Source organism: Cyanistes caeruleus, chromosome 32 (assembly GCF_971803275.1).
Source record: "Cyanistes caeruleus chromosome 32, bCyaCae1.hap1.1, whole genome shotgun sequence".
NCBI lineage: Eukaryota > Metazoa > Chordata > Aves > Passeriformes > Paridae > Cyanistes > Cyanistes caeruleus.
The window spans coordinates 27,903-47,387 of record NC_141733.1 but is presented as its reverse complement, the minus strand read 5'-3'; the positions used below and the strand labels follow the sequence as shown (position 1 = coordinate 47,387).

Sequence of the window (19,485 nt, the reverse complement as noted above, 5' to 3'; positions counted from 1 at the left end):
GTAGGAAACGAACCTGGTATAAAAGAGGGGAGGGAATTTGGGATCCAAAGGGACAAAAGGGCTGGGAAAGACCGGGAAAAAGGGCTCCAAAAATTCAGGAATTTGGTACAAAACTTCAGCTCCCAACTCGGGAAAAATAGAAAAAATTCCCAGCTCCTGTAGGAGAGGGAAAATACAAAAATTTGGGATGTTTTCCCACTTCTCTTCTTAAAAATCGTCTTTTCCACCAGGAAAAGCAAATCCAGAGGCTTGGGAAACTCCAAAAAAAAAATGGGAATAAATGAATCCAGGGTGGGAAAAGGTCCCCAAACAAATCCTGGGTTTTTTTGGGAAAGATTGAAGGGATTACAGGATTTTGGGGCTTTTCCCACGGTTCTGCAGTTCCTGATTTGGGAGGGATTTTTTTTCCTGGAGAAAGTGGGAAAAACAGCTGGAAAAAGCAACAAAAACTGACGGGATTAATCAGCTTGAAAGGGAGGAGAAAATTCCCAAAAATTCTCCAAAAATCCCAGATTTTGCTCAGGTTTTGGGGTTTATCCCTCAGAAAAAGCAAAGTTTGGGTAGGAATCCAGAGGAACTCTGGCATTCCAATGCTTAATCCCGGAAAAAATGGTGCGAAAAAGCGGGAATTTGGGAAGAAAAATTGGGAAAAAAGGGGATTTAAGCAGGAATTTTCCCAATCCAGGTTTTCCCACGGATAGAATCCCCAAACTTTGGCAATGAGGTGGAAAAAAATGGGACTGATCCCCAAAAATTCCCTCCAGAACCAAACCCTTCCCGTTTTACCCAAATCTGAATTTTTTCAACCCAAATGCATGGAGGCAACTCCCTTTTCCCAAAAATCCAGCTCCAAAAACCCCAAAATTCCCAAATTTCCCCATCCCAGCAGACGGAAAAGTGGGACAATCGATTCTGGAATCCCAAGAAAGAGGGAAAAAAACTCCAAAAAAATCCCAGCTGTGCTTCCAAACTTTTCTATTCCCCCCCAGATCTGGAGGGGGGCGGTTTGGGAAGAGCAGGACCCGGAGTTCCCTGGCTGCATCCCGAGGAGAATCCTGGGATTCTTCTGATCCAAGTCCATGGAATTTCGGGGCTTTTCCGGCATCAGAGGAGCTTCCTGTGCAGGATTTCCCAGGCCATCCTCTTTCGGAAGTAGGGCATGTGTTGCTTTGTAAATTTTGGGAGGGGGGGGGGAAATGGGAATTTTGGTCAGGGTTTGCTTGTCCAGGGCTGGATTCACGCTTTTTTCCCCATGGAAAATTGGGGGAAAGGAGGAAATTTGGGGCTTTGGGGTTGTGGGAATGAGGGAAAAAGTGGGCATTTCTTGGGACTCAGGCAAGAAATGTCTGAAATTTATCTCAGATTTTGCTGGGATTTTGGGGAGTTCTGGGTTTTCCTGGCCTTGGGGGTCTGGGACCTGAGGAGATTTGAGAATGTTGGGATCTGGGAATGCTGGAGGAAGGAAGTGGGATAATCCTGGAGGTTGGGAATGGGGAATAACCCAGGAGTTTCTTGGGATTTTGGGGAGGAATGGGGGATTTGTGCCAGATTTTGGGGGGAACTTTTGGGATTTTCCCTGGCACTGGGGGATTTTCCCAGGGACTTGGGAGAGGGATTTAGGGACAATTCCCTGTGGGGGACTGGAAATGGCAAATAAGATGGGATTTCCTTGGGATTGGGTGAGCAATGCTGGAATTTCCCCCAAACTTCACTGGAATTTTGGGGATTTTTGGGATTCTCCTGGCCCTGGGGGGTTTGCAAGCCAGGGAATCTGGGAATGTGGGAATTGCAGCCCCTGGAGTGCAGGTACCTGGGTGAAGTTGATGGGTTTGTCCTTGGAGATGCACTCGGCGTATCTGCAGGCAAACATCCCGCAGTCGCTGCCGTTCATCTGCTGCGGGATCTCCTGCGGAAAAACAGGAATCAACATTCCCAAATTCCCACATTCCCCCATCCCCCAAACCCCCAGGCCAGGAAAATCCTCAAAATGCCTGACATCCCAGTGAAATCTGGGGGAAATTCCGGTGGAACCTGCTGCTGGTAAACCCAGAAAGGTCCCAGAACTCCAGAATTTTTTGGGCTGCACAGGTCGCAGAATTCCAGTATTTCTTGCATTTTCACCTTCCCCAAATCCCACCTAAAGCCTTCCCCTTGATCTCATCCTTGTGGAAGATTTCCTCTATCAAGACCTGGGATTTGTTCCCTCCTTTTCTTCCCATGAAGCCCTGAGGGGAAAGGGGCCCAAAAAAGGGCCAGGAATCCAAGGAAACCCCAAATTTTTTTAAGTTCTGGGGTGTCCAAACCTGGCTCTTCTTGCTCAGCAGGGCCCATCCATTGGTGTCGAATTCCTTCCTTTTCTTATCCAAACTTTCCTGTTTCAAGTACTGCCTGTGGGAAAAGGAGAGAGAAAAGCTGGAATTCATGGAAAAATGGGAATGATGAGGTTTTCCTCTGTTTGGCCATTCCCAAAGGTATTCAGGGGTGGGATTTATAAATTAATCCCCCCCAGAAATGTAAAATTGGATCAGGAGAGGCCAAATCTCATGAGGAAAAAAAAAAAAAAAAAAAAAAAAGTGAAAGAATTCCTGGGATTTGTGGAAGAGAATTCCAGGGAAGAGCAGGAATTTTCCAGGTCCTGGAAGGGGAGAATGAGCCTGAAAAAGGAAGCAAAAATGACTCTAAAGGAGCCCAAAAAAATGACCAAAAAGGGACCTAAAAATGACTACAGAGGGCCCACAAATGGGCAGTCGCTGCTCCCAAGATCAGGGAAACAGGAATGGGATTTTCCCAGGGAAGGGATTTTACTCACAGTAGGATCCTGCAGGCCTCACTGTTGATCCCCCCCATGGAATCATAGTAGGTGATGGTTTTTTTCCTGAAATCCACAACCTGTACAGAGAAAGATTCTTTAAAATGGGAAAAAAAATAAATAATGGATTCTCCTTGCCAGCAAAAAAAATTCAGATTATTATTTTATATAATAATAATAAATTATTATTATTTCCTTCAGAGAAGGATTTCCCCCCAAAATCCCCATTTTCTGCTGTGTTTTTAATCCCTGAAAGTCTAAATCAGCCTCTAATATTATTGTTTATTATGACTTACTATTATTTACTATTGTTGTTATTCCTGATATTCCTCCCACAGGTTTACAGCGATTTTGCCCCTCCTTTCCAAGCCCCAGTCTGGGTGGTTTTCGATGCTTGCCCTCCCCATTCCCACATCGTTTGTGCTGGAAATTACCTCTTTTCTGTGGAATTAATTAACAATTTAAGCAGGAATTAATAAATTGAGGACGCTTTTGCTAAAGGACCTGAAAATTCCTGCAGGAGCCAAGGGAGGGGATGGGACAAAGGAGGGGGGAAAGTGAAATATCTGTGGCCTAAATCTCTCTAACAAGAACCTGTGGCACTGGGACCTGGTGGGAACGGGGAAATCAGATCTTCCCAAGGGAATAAATTCCACTAAATGATCTCCAAGCTGAATTTAAGGACCAAAAACGCCACAAAAAGCTGTTTCCTAGCTTTGTATTTCCCTTTAAACTCAGATTTGAGCCACAAACACCAACTTTTCCCCTCAGCATCACCCAAAACCAACAACCTTCAGTCCCTAAATCCCAAAGCAAGGATTTTTCGGGATAGTGCAGGCACTCACAGCCAGGCACCAGTGCACTCCCAGGTGGATGGGCACCAGGAGCAGATCCACAGAGAAAATATCCACTTTTTTTGTCCATCTTTTCACAGCCTGGTACCCCGCAGTCTTTAATTTGGTGAAGAAAAAGGTGTTAAAGGCATGGACAGCAGGCAAATCCTTCTCCTTGCTCCTCTCCATCAGCAAATTCATGTAGAAATTGATGATCTGGCAAAAGAAAGGAAAAATAGACAGGATTTTTGATTTTTTTATACATTTTTATTTATTTTATCACAGGGTTTAGATTTGTGGCCCTGTGTAAAGTTTGGGAACAAGCCCCCAAAAAGCAGAAATTGCATTAAAACCTTCAAAAAACCCAGGGAGGTTTGCAGTAGCTCCATATTATTAAAACATTCCAGAAAAATCCAAGGATTTTTAGGAATCTGCCTTTATTTAAGTCTGTATTTATTTGTTGTTTTCCCTGTTCACATCAACCCCCATCTTCCCACCATCATTAATTCCCCACATAAACTATTTTTATTTTATAGAGCTTTCCCCATGGATTTACTACTCCAGGGTGGGAATCCCAGCCCACACCAAACCCATCCACTTTTCCCTTCCAAGCTGCCGGAACTGGTGGAGAATGGGGAATTTTGGGGTTTTCACCTCGTCGTTGAGCCAGTTGAGGTTGTTGAGGGTCTGGATGTCCTTCCTGGTGATGGTCAGGCGGAAAGCCTCACTCAGCACCTCGTCCTGGTTCCCTCCTCGGAAAATGCTCTTGATTTCCTTCTCCATTTCCTGTGGGGAGGCAGAATTCCTGCTTTTCCTGACCCCAAATCCACAAGGATTTAATCCCAAATTTATTCTTTCCCCCTTAAACCACGAATTCAATGGGCTGAGGGCGCAGGGCTCCATTCCTGTGCCCACCCTCAGGAACTCCATTAACGTTTCCCTTTCTCCTGGCCACCAGCCCCACCTCAGTGATTTCAGGGAATTCCTCGTCTCCCTGGCCCGCCCGGGCACGCTCCGGTCCCTCCGGCCCCACGGACACCGGGATCTCCTTCTCCAGGGGTACTCGGAGGTGCAGATCCACCAAGTCCTGCACAGAGCGCTCCCGCTCCTGGAGACGCTGCGATAGCAGAGATTTGGGAATGAGAGGTTTGGGATCAGGGATTCTCCTCAGGGAGACATTTGGGATTGGGGAAAAGGAGGATTTGGGACCAAGACAATTGGGAAAAACCGCCAGGAGCACAGAATTAACCCTTCCAGAGCCAACCAACCCTGTCCCCAAGTGCCACACCTGCATTTTTTCCCAATTTCCATGGATTCTGACCCCTTTTCCATGCCCTGACCACCCTCCCAGTACCAAAATCTCCCATAATTTCCAATCTGGAACAACATCCCCTCTTTTCTTTGCTGTTTATTCCAGGATTGGAAAGCACAAAGGCCTCAAAAAAGTTGATTTTTCCTGTTTTTTCCAATTTTTCCACCTTTTTACCCCTAATTTTCCCAGTCCAGAGTGTTTTTCCATGTAATTCTCACCTGGCTCTGGAGCTGCAGGGCCAGAGCTTTCTGCTCTTCAATCTGCCTCCACCTCTCTCTGGCTCGGGAATCATAAACACTGGTCCTGGAAAAGCCAGAATTTTCATGGAAAAATTGATTTAAAACATCAGGATTTTGGTTTTTCCCAGGAAAAGGGAGCAGGGGATATTAACTCACAGCTCTTTGATCCATAGCTCTGCCTGGAAGAAGGGGAGGCTGGAAAGTGGGAGAAAGGAGGGTTGGAACTGACCAAAAATCCCAGAATTTCCCCAGAATTCCCTCATTTCCCGAATTCTCACCCTGCCCCTCTTCATAGTCACCTCCCTGTGTCCCTCAAAATCCCCCCCAAATTGTCCCGTTTCCCACCCCTCACCTTGGAGCTGGAGTCCTGGAATCCTTGACCTTGAGCAAAATGACAGAATCTGACCCTAAAAACGGGAAAAATGGCAATTTTGTCCCCCTCTATTCCCACCCCAAATCCTGCCTGATCCCCAATAAAAACCCCGGAATGGCCAGGGAATTTAAATCCCTTTCCCAGGATTTGGGGTTATTTAGAATTTGGTTTTCATTTTGTTTAGGAATTGGGGAATTTTTGGGATTCATCTGGGATTTTGGGAGGTTTTGGGATATTTTGGGGGATTTGTTTTTTGTTTTATTTGGGATTTTGGTATTTTGGGGGGACTTTCTGCAGTTTTTGGGGCTATTTTCCTGGAATTCTTGGGAATCTTTACCTTCACTCTGCGCCCCGGCCACAGGCTCCTCCTCCTGCTGCTGCGGGGCCACGGAATTCCGGGGCTGGAACCCCCCAGGAAACCCTGAAGAGGGGCCCAGGGGGGGATTTTGGGAATTCTGGGGCAGCTGCGTGGGACACTGAACAGGACCCGGAATTTTGTGACTTTCCAGCGCCTCGGGATCATCCCTGGAAGCCTCTTGGGGCAGGGAGGGGCTGGAACGGGGACAGCGGGAGCTGCAAAAAAAAAAACCTCAGTTAGGGAAATTCCCAGGAAAAGACCGGAGATTTGGGATTAGGGAAGAGTTTTTGGAGAGATCTGGGATTTGGGCAGGGTCTTTGGTGATTTTGAGGGATTTGGGGAGAGTTTTTCGAGATATTCCCAACTCACAGCTGGAAGGGCAGCAGTGGGGAGGGTTTGCAGCTGGAGAATCTCTTCCCGGTCACCATCTGCAGCAGCTGACGGTAAATCTCCCGCTCCTCCTCCCGCACTGTCTGCAGGGAAAGACCATGGTAAAAACTCCTGTCAAAATCTTGGGATTCACTAATCCCAAGAGACTTCCCCCAAATTCAGGGGTCTGGTGGGATTCCATGAAGGCAGCCAACGAGAAAAACTCTAAAGAATTGGGATTTAGGGCTGGAAAACCCCAAGAATTTCACGTTTACCCCCAGCAGTGCCCCCAGCTCTGCCTGAACCCCCGATCCCAGGAAACCCTGGGTTTTCCTCAGATTTCTCATTCCCGGCCCCATCACCTCCTCGGCTGTGCTCAGGAAGCGCCGCGGGGCCTTCTTGGGGCTGCGGCGACTCCAGGAGGGGCTCAGGGCTGGCTTGAGAGGGAAAGAGGCTCCGTGGAGGGCGGATTTTCCCCCAAAAGTGCTGGAATTCCCACTGGAAGGAGGGAAAAGCACCTTAGGTTTGTTGTAAATCCCACAGATAGATTCAAAATCACCAATAAAATCACAAAACATGGCACAAAAAGACAGATGAAATGCCCAAAATTCCAAATAAAACCCCCAAAAATCCCCCAGAGAATCCTCAAAATCCCAAATAAAATCCCCAACCCTCCCTTCCCAAAACCAAAAAAAAATAAAATAAAAAAAAAAAATAAAAATCCCCAAACCCCAAAATAAATCCCAAAAATCCCACCCCGTTCAAAACTCCCAAATAAAATGAAATGCCAAGAATCCCCAACCCCACAAAAAAATCTCAAAAATCGTCCCGCAAATAACCAGAATCCCAAATAAAACCTGTCCAAAAATCCCCAAATATAAGAAATTAAAATCCCCAAAATAATCCCGAGAATCCCAAAAAAAATCCTCAAATCACAAAACTCCAAAATCCAAAATAAACCCCCCACTAAATTATCAAATAAAACCTGGAAATCCAGAATCTACCATACCCACCTGGAATTTTTCCGTGTCTCCAGGAATGAGCCTCGGCTCCCACGGGGCTTGGAGCTCCTCCACTGCCCATTGGCTCCTGGGAACCTTTCAGGAATTTCTGAGGGGAAAAACACCAGGAATTCCTCAAAAAAACCACAACAATTTCCCCTTCTCCCAGGGTTGTTTTTAGGGAAAACAGCCCCAAGTCCCAAATTCCAGAGGGAAAACTCACCTGGGATGTAGCTGAGGGAGCAGGAGGAGTTCCCGGCAGGGCAGGAGAAGCTGCTGAGTTTGGGGGGGAAAAACTGGGAAAAAAAAGTGGGGAAAATTCCTATATTTTAGTTAGAAGTGGGAAAATGTCAGGGAGGAATCCAGGAAAATTATAGGGAAAAAGGAAAGGTGTTCCCGGGGTTGGTTGGGAATAGTGGCAGGAATTCACAATTCCTAAAGGTCACATGTCCTAATGATCACAGCTCCCAAAACGCAAAACTCCTTAAGTTCACAATTCCTAAAACTCCCAACTCCCAAATTCACAGCTCCTAAAGGTCAGAAATCCCAGAACGCACAACTCCCATATTTTATAGAGAGAATTTATGGAAAAATCCTGAATTTCGCAGCTCTGCCGTCAGCTCCGGCGCGGATCCCACACGTGGGCTCCCCATTCCAGGCAAATTCCAGGCGGAATTCCCACGTCAGGAAGCGGAAAAACGCCAAAACGGGTTTGGGATTCGACTTTTGGGGTCTTCAGGTTGTTTTCCACAGAAACCGCGGCTGGAAGTGTCGCAGGAGCACCCTGGGATGGGGCAATTGTCCCAAACATTCCCAAAATCAGCTTCCCGCGCAAACCCTGTCGTAACTCCATGAGGGAAGGAGTCGGGGGCTCCGGCACCGTGGGAAAGGGGCCCGGGAATGGCGCAGCCCCCCGGCCGCTGCCCCGCTCCGCACCTTGCTCTCGGCGACCAAGCCCTTGAAGGCCGAACCGGGTCGGGCCCGCGCCGCCTCCCGGGCCTCCATCCTCATCGGGGGCAGCGCCGCCAGAACCGGGCACGGGGAAGGGCCGGTGCGAGGAGCCGCCGGGAGCCTGCTCCGGGAGCGGAGCCGCCGCCGCTTCGCTCCCCTCAGCCGGCCCGGTCGCTCAACCGGAAGCGGAAGTCGGACCGGAAGCGTCCCGAGCGCGCGCGGTTCTCCCGGGCTCGGCGGCGGCCGCGAGGAGGAGGCGGCGGAAGCGGAAGTGAACGCCAGGGGTTAGGCGCCGCCGGAAATGGAGTGAAGATCGGGGGAGCGAGCGGCGCGCTGCTTGGAGAAGGGACCGGCCCCTGGCGGCTTGGAGGTCCAAAGTGGCAGCGCAGAGGTGGCCCTGGACGGGGCTGTGACCCTATACGGATCACCCTGCGGGCTTGTCATTGTCTAGAGGATGTGACTCTATAGGGATCACTCTGTGGGGATGTCATTCTCTGGGGTCTGTAGCCTTATAGGGGATTACCCTGGGGGTGATGGTCACCCTTTGAGGACCATGGTCACCCCGGGCGGGGGGTGTCACCGTATAGGGAGTCACTCTGTGTGTGCAGGTCACCCTATAGGGGTGTCACCCCGTTGGGGGGAGGGGGGTGGGTGGAATATAGATCCACATAAGGCATCACCCTGTGGGGATGTCATCGTACAGGGGGTCACTCTCTATGTGTGTACCCCATTCCAGCTTGTCCCTGCAACCGATCCCATTCCAGCTGATCCATTCCAGTTTCTTCCTGTGGTCAGTCCTGTTACAGCTGGTCCCTACATCCGAAACTGTTACAGCCAATTCCATAATAAAGGATCCCATTAGAACCGATCCCGTTAGAGTCAATCCCACAATAGTTGGACTCTACAGCAAATCTCAGTACAGCCGATCCCATAATAGCTAATGCCATTACAGTCAATCCCATAATAGCCGGTCCCTGCAGCCGATCCCATTACTCTGATCCCATTACAGCCGCTCCTGTTACAGCCGATCCCATCACGACCGATCCCGTTACCCCGATCCCGTTACACCGCTCCCCGCCGCCACTCCCAGGGCCCAGCCCGTGTCCCCGGGCCATGGTGGCACTGTTCGAGCTGTCCCCGGAACTGTCCCCGGGCCATGACGGCGCTCCCGGTGTCTCCGGTGCTGTCTCCGGGGCTGAGTCGGTTCCTGGCCCCGGCCGCCCTCTCCTTGGCCGCGCTCCTCCTCCTCCTCCTCCTGTCTTTCCTCCCCCCCGCCCCGAGCCGGCGGCGCTCCGCAGGTCAGTGCTCCCAGTGGGCAGTGGGGACTGGCACCAGTAACGGCCCCGGATGGGCACCAGTAACGCCCGCGGACCGGGGCCGGCTCTGAACTGGAGCCGGGAGAGGCAGCGGCAGGGAACGGGAACTGTGACCAGTAAGGAAAGCAGTCTGGAACCAGTGGGGAGTGCAGAACAAGTCCACAGGGAACACAGACTGGGACTGGTAAGGATGGACTGGGACCAATAAGGAGGGCAGACCAGTAACCACAGGGAATAGAAACTGGGACGAACCGGGAATGCAGACTGGAACCAGTAAGGACCGTGTGGCACCAGCCCTCCAGTAAGGAGGACAAACTGGCACCAGTAAGGACAGTCTGGGACCAACCAGGAAAGAAGGCTGGCACGAGTAAGAAGTGCAGAGCAGCTCCCACAGGGAATATGGACTGGAACCAGTAAGAACAGACTGGCACCAGTAAGGAGGATAAATTGGCACTAGTAAAGAGAGCAGACCAGTGGCCACGGGGTATGCAGACTGGGACCAATAAAGACAAACTGGAACCAGTAAGGAGGACACAGCAGCTCCCACTGGGAACAGGGACTGAGACGACTGAGACAAGTGAAGACAGATTGGCCCCGGTAAGGACACAGGATTGGCACCGATAAAGACAGACTGGCACCAGTAAGGAGGACAAACCGGTACCAGTAAAGACAGACTAGGACCAGTAAGGACAGACTGGCGTCAGCAGGGAATAGAGAATGGGACCAGTAACGAAGACAAACTGGCCCCAGTAAGGAGTCCCCCAGAGCACCCCCCCGGGGCGGGAGTGTCCTAGCGGTGGCAGCAGGGCTGTCCCGGTGTCCCTGTCCCCGTGTTCCTCCCCCAGCGGTGCCACTCTGCGCTGGCAGCGCCACCCGGAGGGACAGAGCCGTCCTTCCCGCCTTGGGATTCGCCCGAATTTCCCGATTTTTTCCAGGCAGGAAAATGCCCCCGAGCCCTGAGGGATCCCGGCACACCGAGACCCTGGGGGTCGGCAAAGCCATCGCCGTCCTCACCTCCGGGGGGGACGCGCAGGGTAAGGGGACCCCGACCCCCCAAATCTCCAGGATCCCAAATCCCCGTGACCCCAAAATCCCCGGGATCCAAAACCCTGCCCCAGATCCCTATAAATCCCCACAAATCCCCCAGAATTTCTCCCCCCTCCCCTCCCGCCAAAACTTTCCAAATCCCCCTGGATCCCGAAATCCCTGGGAACCTAAAACCCCTGCCCCAAATATTCCCGAAATTCCCCCCAAATCCCTAAACCCGCTCCTTTTGGGGTGTAAATCCGGATTTTGAGCCCACAATCATTGGGGTTTTCCCTGGATTGAGGTTTTGGGAATGACCTTGGGGGGAATTTTGGGGTCGAGCAGAGCTCCGGGGGAGTTTTGCGATAACAGTGGAGAGCAGCGGTGACAAAATTCGGGGAGGGGACTCCAAGGGGACACCGGTGGCACTTTGGCACCGAACCAAAACACTCGGGATTGCCCAAAATTCTAAGAATTCATCCCTAAATTTGGGATTTTTCTGGGGGTCCAAAAGATGGGGGGTGGACGGACATGGGGGGGGGTGCCAAGCCAGGGGGCCCCCCCGGAGTGTCCCCTCCCCCGCCGAGTTTGTCACCTGCTGCCACCAAAGGTCACCGGGGCAAAAATAACCCAGGGGGTGGCAGCTGCGAGGGGGGAGACGCGAGGGGGTGGGGAGGTGGATTTGGGGTGTTCTCAGGGGGGTGGCAGCTGGGGGGGAGATGGGGATGACAGCTTTGAGGGTGGTTTTGGGGGTGTCCCCTGGGGGTGGCAGCTGCAGGGCTGAGTGGGGGGGAGGTGACAGCTTTGGGGATGTCCCCGAATCTGTTTGGTGGGGGTGACAGAGTGACCGCGGTGTCTCACAGGCATGAACGCGGCCGTGCGCGCCGTGGTGCGCGTGGGGATCTACACCGGGGCCAGGGTGTTCTTCGTGTGTGAGGTCAGTGCCAGCCTCAATCCCAAAATCCTACGTCCTCGTCCCTAAATTTGGGAAAAGGTGTCATTTAACTACTGTCCACTCTGTCCCCCCAGGGCTACCAGGGCCTGGTGGACGGCGGCGACCACATCAAGGAAGCCACGTGGGACAGCGTGTCCAGCATGCTGCAGCTGGTGAGGGACACAGACAGGGACGGGGGGGGGACGACAGGGGGACACTGGGGGATCCCCGCCCGGGCAGGGGGGGCACTGGGTGTGCTCTTCACTGGTCCCAGTCTGAGCCCAGGCTCCGCAGAAAATGAACCAAAACGAGAGCTGGGACGGGGGGACGGGGGGCGGGACGGAGGGAGGGGCGAACACAGGAATGGACACGGGGACGGACGCGGGGATGACACAGGGGTGGGATGGGTGGACGGACAGAGGGATGAGCAGACAGACAGCCCCAAGGCCACCCACCCCCGCCGTCTGCAGGGCGGCACGGTGATCGGCAGCGCGCGCTGCCAGGATTTCCGCACGCGCGAGGGGCGACTCCGCGCCGCGCGGAATTTGGCCAAGCGTGGCATCACCAACCTGTGCGTGATCGGCGGCGACGGCAGCCTCACCGGCGCCGACACCTTCCGCGCCGAGTGGGGCGGGCTGCTGGCAGAGCTGCTCAAAACAGGTACGGGGGGCCATCCCGGGGTGAGGGAGGGGGCAGAGAAAGGGTTGGGGTCAAAAGAGAAATGTTTGGGTTTAAAATCAAACGAAAATTCGGGTTTTGGCACACAAAAATGTGGTTTTTTCCCCTAATTATGGAAGTTTAGGGCACCTTTGCTCCCCTCGGGGACACTTTGGAGGGGGAACACAGAGGGACCAGGGGGTGTGGAAAGGTTTGGTTCCAAATCAAACTAAAAAATTGTTTTTTCCCCCCCTAATTATGGAGGTTTGGAGCACTATTGAAGATGTCTTAAGGCGGGGGGGCACAGAGGGAAAAGAGGGTGTGGTTCAAAAAATCAGGATGTGGCACTCAAAACTTCAAGAGTTTTCCCCCAAAACAAAACAAAAATTTGTGGCACCGCTTCCCTCTGAGGGGACATTCTGGGGAGGTCCCACATCAGGAAAAGGGACCAGGTATGGAAAGGTCTGATTCCAAAGGAGTTTTAGTTGCAAAATCAAGGTGTCCTACGCAAAAAGATGGGGTTTTGTCACCCAAAGTTGAGCGTTTTCCTCCCTAACAATCTGTGTGACACCTCTACCCCCTGAGTGACCATCTGGGGGTGACATCCCCCTCCTGCCCACCCTTTCCCCAGGTGGCATCACGGCAGAGGAGGCGCAGCGCTCGAGCTATCTGAACATCGTGGGCATGGTGGGCTCTATCGACAACGACTTCTGTGGCACTGACATGACCATCGGCACCGACTCAGCACTGCACCGCATCATGGAGATCGTGGATGCCATCACCACCACAGCGCAGAGGTGACAGGAACACCCTTTTTGTCCCCAAGCCCCGCTGTCCCTGTTTTGGGTGAATGACACTTTCTTGTCCCTGCAGCCACCAGAGGACTTTCGTGCTGGAGGTGATGGGGCGGCACTGTGGGTATGTCCTGAAGGCATTTGGGAGGGGTTTTTGTTACCCCAAAAATTGGGGGAAGTGGCTCAAAAGCTGTTTTTGGCCCGGTTTCAGGTACCTGGCACTGATCACAGCCCTGGCCTGCGGCGCCGATTGGGTTTTCATCCCCGAGTCACCCCCCAAGGACGATTGGGAGGAGCACCTGTGCAGGAGGCTGGCTGAGGTGGGAGGGTGGGATGGACACAGGCGTGGACACACAGGGAGGGAGGGAGAGATGGACACAGGGATGGATGGATGGATGGATGGATGGATGGATGGAGAGAGGATCTCCCCCTGTCCCTATCCCTGTTGTTACCCCTGTGTTCCCCCAGACCCGTGACGGTGGCTCCAGGCTCAACATCATCATTGTGGCCGAGGGTGCCATCGACAAGCACGGCAAGCCCATCACCTCGGACGACATCAAGAATGTGAGTGGGGATGGGGGAACACGGGGAAACAATCCGTTCTCCCCCGCCCCCCCCGCCCCTCTTTGGGGCCAGTCCCAAAACTCTCCTGTGTCCCCACAGCTGGTGGTGAAACGTCTGGGGTATGACACCAGGGTGACCATCCTGGGCCACGTCCAGCGTGGAGGGACCCCCTCAGCCTTCGACCGCATCCTGGTGGGCACCTCCTTCCTCACCCCAGCCCCAAACAAGGGGACCTGGAGGTGACTGACAGCCCCCCTCGGGAGGTGACACCCACCGTGTCCCCTCAGGCCAGCAGGATGGGTGTGGAGGCTGTGATGGCGTTGTTGGAGGGGACGCCAGACACACCAGCCTGCGTGGTCAGTCTGTCTGGCAACCAGGCCGTGCGTTTGCCCCTCATGGAGTGCGTCCAGGTGGTGAGTGGGGATGAGGGGACACTGAGAGTGACCCCAGACCCAGCCCAGGGATGGTTGTCACACCTGAGATGTCCCCAGTCCCACCCCAGGCATGGATCCCATGCCAGGACACCCCAATCCCTCCCAAAGATGTCCCATTCCACCCTAATCCCACCCAAATCACTCCCAAAACACTCCAGTCCCACCCAAGACACCCTGATCCCACCCCAGGACACCCCAATCCCACCCCAGGGACAGATCCCATCCCAATCCCCCTCTGTTGCCCCCAGACCAAGGATGTCACCACGGCCATGAATGAGGGACGCTTCGAGGACGCGGTGAAGCTGCGGGGCCGGTAGGTGGCACCTCCCTTTCCCTGTCCCTGGACCCCACCATCAAAATGTCCCAAACCCCCAATTTCCCCAATTTTTAGGAGCTTCCAGAACAACTGGAATGTCTACAAGTTGCTGGCTCACATCCGCCCACCTGCCACCAAGGTAGGGGACACTGGGGAGGGGCCTAACCCAGAACATCCAAATCCCACCCCAGGACACCCCAATTCCATCCCAGGACACTCCAGGGATGGAAACCACCCCAATCCAATCCCAATCTCAAATCCAAACCCAGGACACCCCAAACCCACCCCAATCCCTCCCCAGGACACCTCAATCCCACCACTGTCCCCAGAGCCGCCCCAGGGAACCCCAATCCACTGCTGTCCCCAAGGCCCACTGACCCCTGTCCCCGTGTCCCTGACCCTGTCCCCAGAGTGGGTACACAGTGGCCGTGATGAACGTGGGCGCTCCAGCTGCGGGGATGAATGCGGCTGTGCGGGCAACAGTGAGGATTGGCCTCATCCACGGCCACCGCATGCTCGCCGTGCACGACGGCTTCGAGGGGCTGGCCTTTGGGATGGTGAGACCCTACAGGAAATGGGGTTAGCATGGGGAGATCCTACTGGGAATGGGGTTGGGATGGATTAGAGGGACTGTGGCCTTCAGCATGGTGAGGGTCCAGAGGGGAATTGGGGTGGGAAAAGAGTGGGAAAAGAAAGGGTTTGGGATGGGGAGATTCCTAAAGGGAATGGGGTTTGGGATGGATTCAAAGAGCTGGCATTTGGGATGAGGGTGAGGATCCTATGGGGGAAGGGAGTTGGGATGGGGAGATGCCTGTGGGATAAAGGGGTGGCCAGGGCATGATGGATTTGAAGGGATGGATTTTGAGCTGGTGAGACACCTGTAGGGAAAAGGGGGAGGGGGGGAAAGGGGGTGAGAAGTGCAGGATGGGTTTGAGGGATTTGAGATGGATTTGAAGGGTAGGGTTTTGGAATGGAGAGATCCTAGTGGGAAAATAGGGTGGGAAGAGAGTTTTGGAAGTGCAGGATGGATTTGAGGGGTTGGATTTTGGAATGGGAAGATCCCTGTGGGAAAAGGCTGCAAGAAAAGGGCCTGGGAAGGGGCAGTTGTGGCCCTGCAGGGATGGGAATTCCTTGGCATGGAGGTGTTTAACCCCTGTCCAAACCCCTGCCCCTCTGTGGGTCTGATCCGCCGCTGTCCCTGAGCCAGGGGACATTATGATGAGGGGATAAGGCCTGATTGGGCTGAGGGTATGTTGTGTGACCCCAGATCCTTCTCACACTCCATTAACCCTGTTTCACCCCCCAGGTGGAGGAGATTGGCTGGAATGCTGTGGGCAGCTGGACAGGGCTGGGGGGATCCAAACTGGGCACCAAGAGGTGACTCCCCACCCTGTGTGGCGTCATTTGGAGTCCCCACCCTGGTCAGACTCATCCAGGGGGGTTTCCCCTTCCCAGGACTCTGCCCAAGAAATATTTCGAGGAGATCAGCGCCAACATCAGCAAGTTTGGGATCCATGCACTCATAATCATTGGTGGATTTGAGGTCAGTGGGATGTAGGCAGAGTGTGGTCAGCATGGTGTGGTCAGTGCAGCTCAGTCAGAGCATGGCTGGGGTGTGGTCAGGGGGGCATGGTTAGGGTGGGGTCAGCGTCCTCAGTGTCCCTCTCCTCTCTGCATTGTCCCTTGATGTCCCCATTGTCCCCCAGGCATTCATGGGTGGCATGGAGCTGGTGGAGGGCCGCGCACGCTTCGAGGAGCTCTGCATCCCCATGTGCATTGTCCCCGCCACCGTCTCCAACAACGTCCCCGGCTCTGACTTCAGCATTGGTGCCGACACCGCCCTCAACACCATCACCACTGTGAGACCCCAAATATTCCCCCTAAATCCCCCTCATCCCAAATACCATCACCAGTCAGACACCAAATCCCATATCCCAAACACTATCACCATAGTGAAACCCCAGTGGAAGTCCCCAAATTTACCTGATCCCAAAGCACTTACTTCTCCCACCACCATCCCCACGCTAAGACCCCAGGGGAAATCCCTGTTATAAATGCAAAGGCAATTTCGGGTTATATAAAAGAGAAAATTTATTATCAAACAATAATAAATTCGAACAAAGAGAAAAAACCACAATAAAATAAGCAGCGCAGCGCTGGGTGGACAGGGTCTATACGCAAGGTATAGATGCTCCCAAATCCACGCCTGAGAGTCCTTTGGCCTGGGTTTTTATAGGAAGTTTGTGTCCCGAGGCCAAATTCCAAGCAGGCACCCTTTGCTAAGAGGTTCTTAATTGTTCGAAGAATAGATTTCCTGGCACCGGAGAATAGAGTCAATAGACGTTGGGCAGAGGCTCCTCATATGTAAAGAGGTCCAGGATGTCTTTTTGATATCATTTTGGTCCGGGCCATTAGGGTGGAGTGGTGGCACCCATCCTGGAGCCGATGGCTATCTCGGCTGGCTCTTCTTCCTTTGTCTAGTTTCTCCATTTCTCCAGCACAGGTGGGCAGGGTGGAGGTGCTCGGGCTCGGCGATATCTCGTCCGGGCCGTTCTTTTGTTTGTTCGATGGCCCGTGTCCTGCCCATTCTTTCGGGGCTGATGTGCCTGCTTGCGATTGTTATCTGGGTGCTTGGCTGCAATCTGTTGCTTTGGAAGAGAAATCCTGCCTCGACCTGGAGGAGGATTTCTCATTCTATATTTTCATCATTTACAATTACATATACTTTATTTAAACTTTTTCTTTCGAATTTTTATTCATCCAATTCTTTATTACAATCCCCTAACACTCCTGACCTTAAACCGTTTTTCTTGACCCCAAATTGCCCATTTCAGATATGTTACCTGATCAAGAAGTCTGTGGTAGGCATCCCAATCCCCTGTCCTCAAACCCGGCCCTATTGCAGATATGTGACCTGATCAAGCAGTCTGCAGCCCAAATCCCCTGGACCTAAATCCCTTTTCCTGACCCCAAATTCTGTCCCCATTGCAGACATGTGACCTGATTAAGCAGTCAGCCGCGGGTACCAAGCGCCGTGTGTTCATCATCGAGACCATGGGCGGCTTCTGTGGCTACCTGGCCACCATGGCCGGGCTGGCGGCAGGCGCCGACGCTGCCTACATCTTTGAGGAGCCCTTCAGCAGCCGTGACCTGCAGGTGGGGACAGCCCTGTCCCCAGTGTCACCAGGTTGGTGTGAAATGAGTGGGTTTCCATTCCCGCCCCCATTCCTGATCCCCCTCCTGACCCCGCAGGCCAACGTGGACCACCTGACGGAGAAGATGAAGACCACGGTGAAGAGGGGACTTGTGCTCAGGTGGGCCCTGGCTTTGGCAGGGCGACTTGGGGGGGACGTTGTGTCACTCCCATGGGGATGGATTGGGTTTGGGACCTTGGGATTTGGGGTCTCACTGTGGTGTTGGGTTAGGGATGAAAGATTTGGGGTCTCACTGTGGTGCTGGTGTTTGGGACCAGTGGAATTATTTGGGATGAATTGTGGGATTTGGGCCTGATCCTGTCCCTGCTGTAGGAACGAGCGCTGCAATGAGAATTACACCACAGATTTCATCTACAACCTCTACTCCGAGGAGGGCAAAGGGGTCTTTGACTGCCGGAAAAATGTCCTGGGGCACATGCAGCAGGTATTCCCTGGGAAGGGGGTGAGGGTTTGAGAATTCCCCCAGGAATAGGACTGGGGTTTGGGAGATTTTCCAAGGAACGGGATCAGGGTCTGGGGGATTTCCCCAGCTCATCCTGGATTCTCCTGGTGCAGGGAGGCAGCCCCACTCCATTTGATCGGAATTTTGGCACCAAGATGGGCGCCAAGGCCGTGGCCTGGATCACCGGGAAGATCAAGGAGTGCTCTCGGCATGGTGGGTGCTGCTGGAGCAGGGATCCCAAAGGGACCCCAGAGTGACTTAACGTTCCCAAAAGGCCCTCCCGCAGATTTTAACCTAGGGGGTGTTCCCCACCCCTGGATGATCCCAAACGTTCTCAACCTCCCCTGCCATGCTCCTGGAAGGTCCCAGACATTCCACACCTACCCTCCCATGAAGCATGCCAAACATTCCCAACCCCTGCTCCAGGAGGATCTCTAACATTCCCAGCTTCTCCCAGATGCTCCCCCGTTCCAGAAGATTCCCAAACATTCCCAGCCTTCCCTCCCATAACCCCGGAGGATCCCAAGTATTCCCAACTCACCATCAGGATGTTCCCAAACATACCCATGTCCCTCACAGGCCGGATCTTTGCCAACACGGCTGACTCGGCGTGCCTGCTGGGGATGCGCAAGCGTAGCCTGGTGTTCCAGCCCATCGCCGAGCTGCGCCAGCAGACGGATTTTGAGTGCGTGTCCCTCCCTGTCCCTCCCTTCCCCGCCCTGGGAAGGTGGGACAAAGCCTGGGATCCATCCCCAGGGATGTCCCTAGCCTGCCCCTGTCCTGTCCCCTCAGGCACCGCATCCCCAAGGAGCAGTGGTGGTTGAGGCTGCGGCCCATCCTCAAAATCCTGGCCAAGTACAACACTGAGCTGGACACGTCAGAGACGGCACACCTGGAGCACCTGACCCGCAAGGTCCTGGTCCCCGAGGCCCCTCTGTGACAGGGACAGCTGCCACCGCCAGCCCTGGGGAACCCCAGAAATCCTCTTTTCCCAGAGCCTTCGGCTTTTTGGGGATTTTATGGGATTTTGAGAAGTGGTCCCCAAGCGATGGCATGATGAATTGAGGCTTTTAGGATTAAGTCACAAAATTGAGATGTTTCAATAAATTCAGTGTTTGTCCAAGTGCTCCAGATTTCTGTGAATCCATGGAAAGCTAAACCTGGATCCCGCTGACCCCAAATCCCTCCCGATCCTCAGTATTTCACTGCCCAGCGTAACAGAGAAGAATAAAAGAGGTGGAATTTGAACTTTCATCCCCAAGTTCTGCCCAGAAAATTACCATGACAGTTTTAGCTGCTTGGCTTCACCCTGGAGAGCTGCTCTGCCATTGAATCCTGGAATAGATCCCCAAAAGACCCCCAAACCACCACCAAAGGGTGAATTTCTGGTGGGAAACCTCAGGAAGAGCTTGAGGAAGTGGGAGGGAAGTCCTCAGCTCCACGTGGAGCTCTGTGGAGATTTCCTTGACCCACAAGAATTCAAGCCCTGCAAAACTTTAGTTTTTGAGGTGGTTTCACTCTTGATGCAGCATAAAAATTATG

The 19,485-nt window shown here is 53.2% G+C and overlaps 2 protein-coding genes across 7 annotated transcripts; one reads left to right on the top strand and one right to left on the bottom strand.

Annotated features, from left to right (window-relative positions):
* Positions 1-958: 958 nt before the first annotated feature.
* SENP1 (SUMO specific peptidase 1) lies at positions 959-9,442 on the bottom strand. Of its 2 annotated transcripts, none has more exons than XR_015281292.1 (16): positions 8,231-8,420; positions 7,518-7,590; positions 7,307-7,403; positions 6,656-6,791; positions 6,294-6,397; positions 5,904-6,139; positions 5,546-5,600; positions 5,350-5,388; positions 5,173-5,257; positions 4,607-4,759; positions 4,297-4,428; positions 3,655-3,858; positions 2,810-2,889; positions 2,304-2,654; positions 1,811-1,906; positions 959-1,167 (listed from the first exon to the last, which is right to left on the bottom strand). XR_015281292.1 is itself a non-coding variant. In XM_023943158.2 (16 exons), the coding sequence occupies exons 1-16, from the start codon at positions 8,303-8,305 to the stop codon at positions 1,105-1,107; spliced, it is 1,713 nt and encodes a 570-aa protein (XP_023798926.2). In that variant the 5' UTR covers positions 8,306-9,442; the 3' UTR covers positions 959-1,104. The 2 variants fall into 2 exon arrangements, 1 of the variants encoding a protein (XP_023798926.2); XM_023943158.2 differs by having other exon boundaries at positions 2,304-2,388; positions 8,231-9,442.
* On the top strand, positions 9,307-19,069 carry PFKM (phosphofructokinase, muscle). 5 transcript variants are annotated; one of them, XM_086870468.1, is made up of 23 exons: positions 9,307-9,543; positions 10,497-10,595; positions 11,451-11,524; positions 11,617-11,694; positions 11,992-12,181; positions 12,810-12,975; positions 13,052-13,096; positions 13,184-13,292; positions 13,441-13,536; positions 13,636-13,728; positions 13,824-13,949; positions 14,219-14,283; positions 14,362-14,425; positions 14,697-14,843; positions 15,593-15,663; positions 15,742-15,829; positions 15,993-16,145; positions 17,278-17,442; positions 17,539-17,600; positions 17,814-17,925; positions 18,057-18,156; positions 18,523-18,628; positions 18,736-19,069. In XM_086870468.1, the coding sequence occupies exons 1-23, from the start codon at positions 9,402-9,404 to the stop codon at positions 18,881-18,883; spliced, it is 2,499 nt and encodes an 832-aa protein (XP_086726594.1). In that variant the 5' UTR covers positions 9,307-9,401; the 3' UTR covers positions 18,884-19,069. The 5 variants fall into 5 exon arrangements, with proteins under 5 accessions (XP_086726594.1, XP_086726595.1, XP_086726598.1 ...); XM_086870469.1 differs by lacking the exon at positions 9,307-9,543 and adding an exon at positions 9,563-9,677; XM_086870472.1 differs by lacking the exon at positions 9,307-9,543 and adding an exon at positions 9,566-10,310.
* Positions 19,070-19,485: the final 416 nt, after the last annotated feature.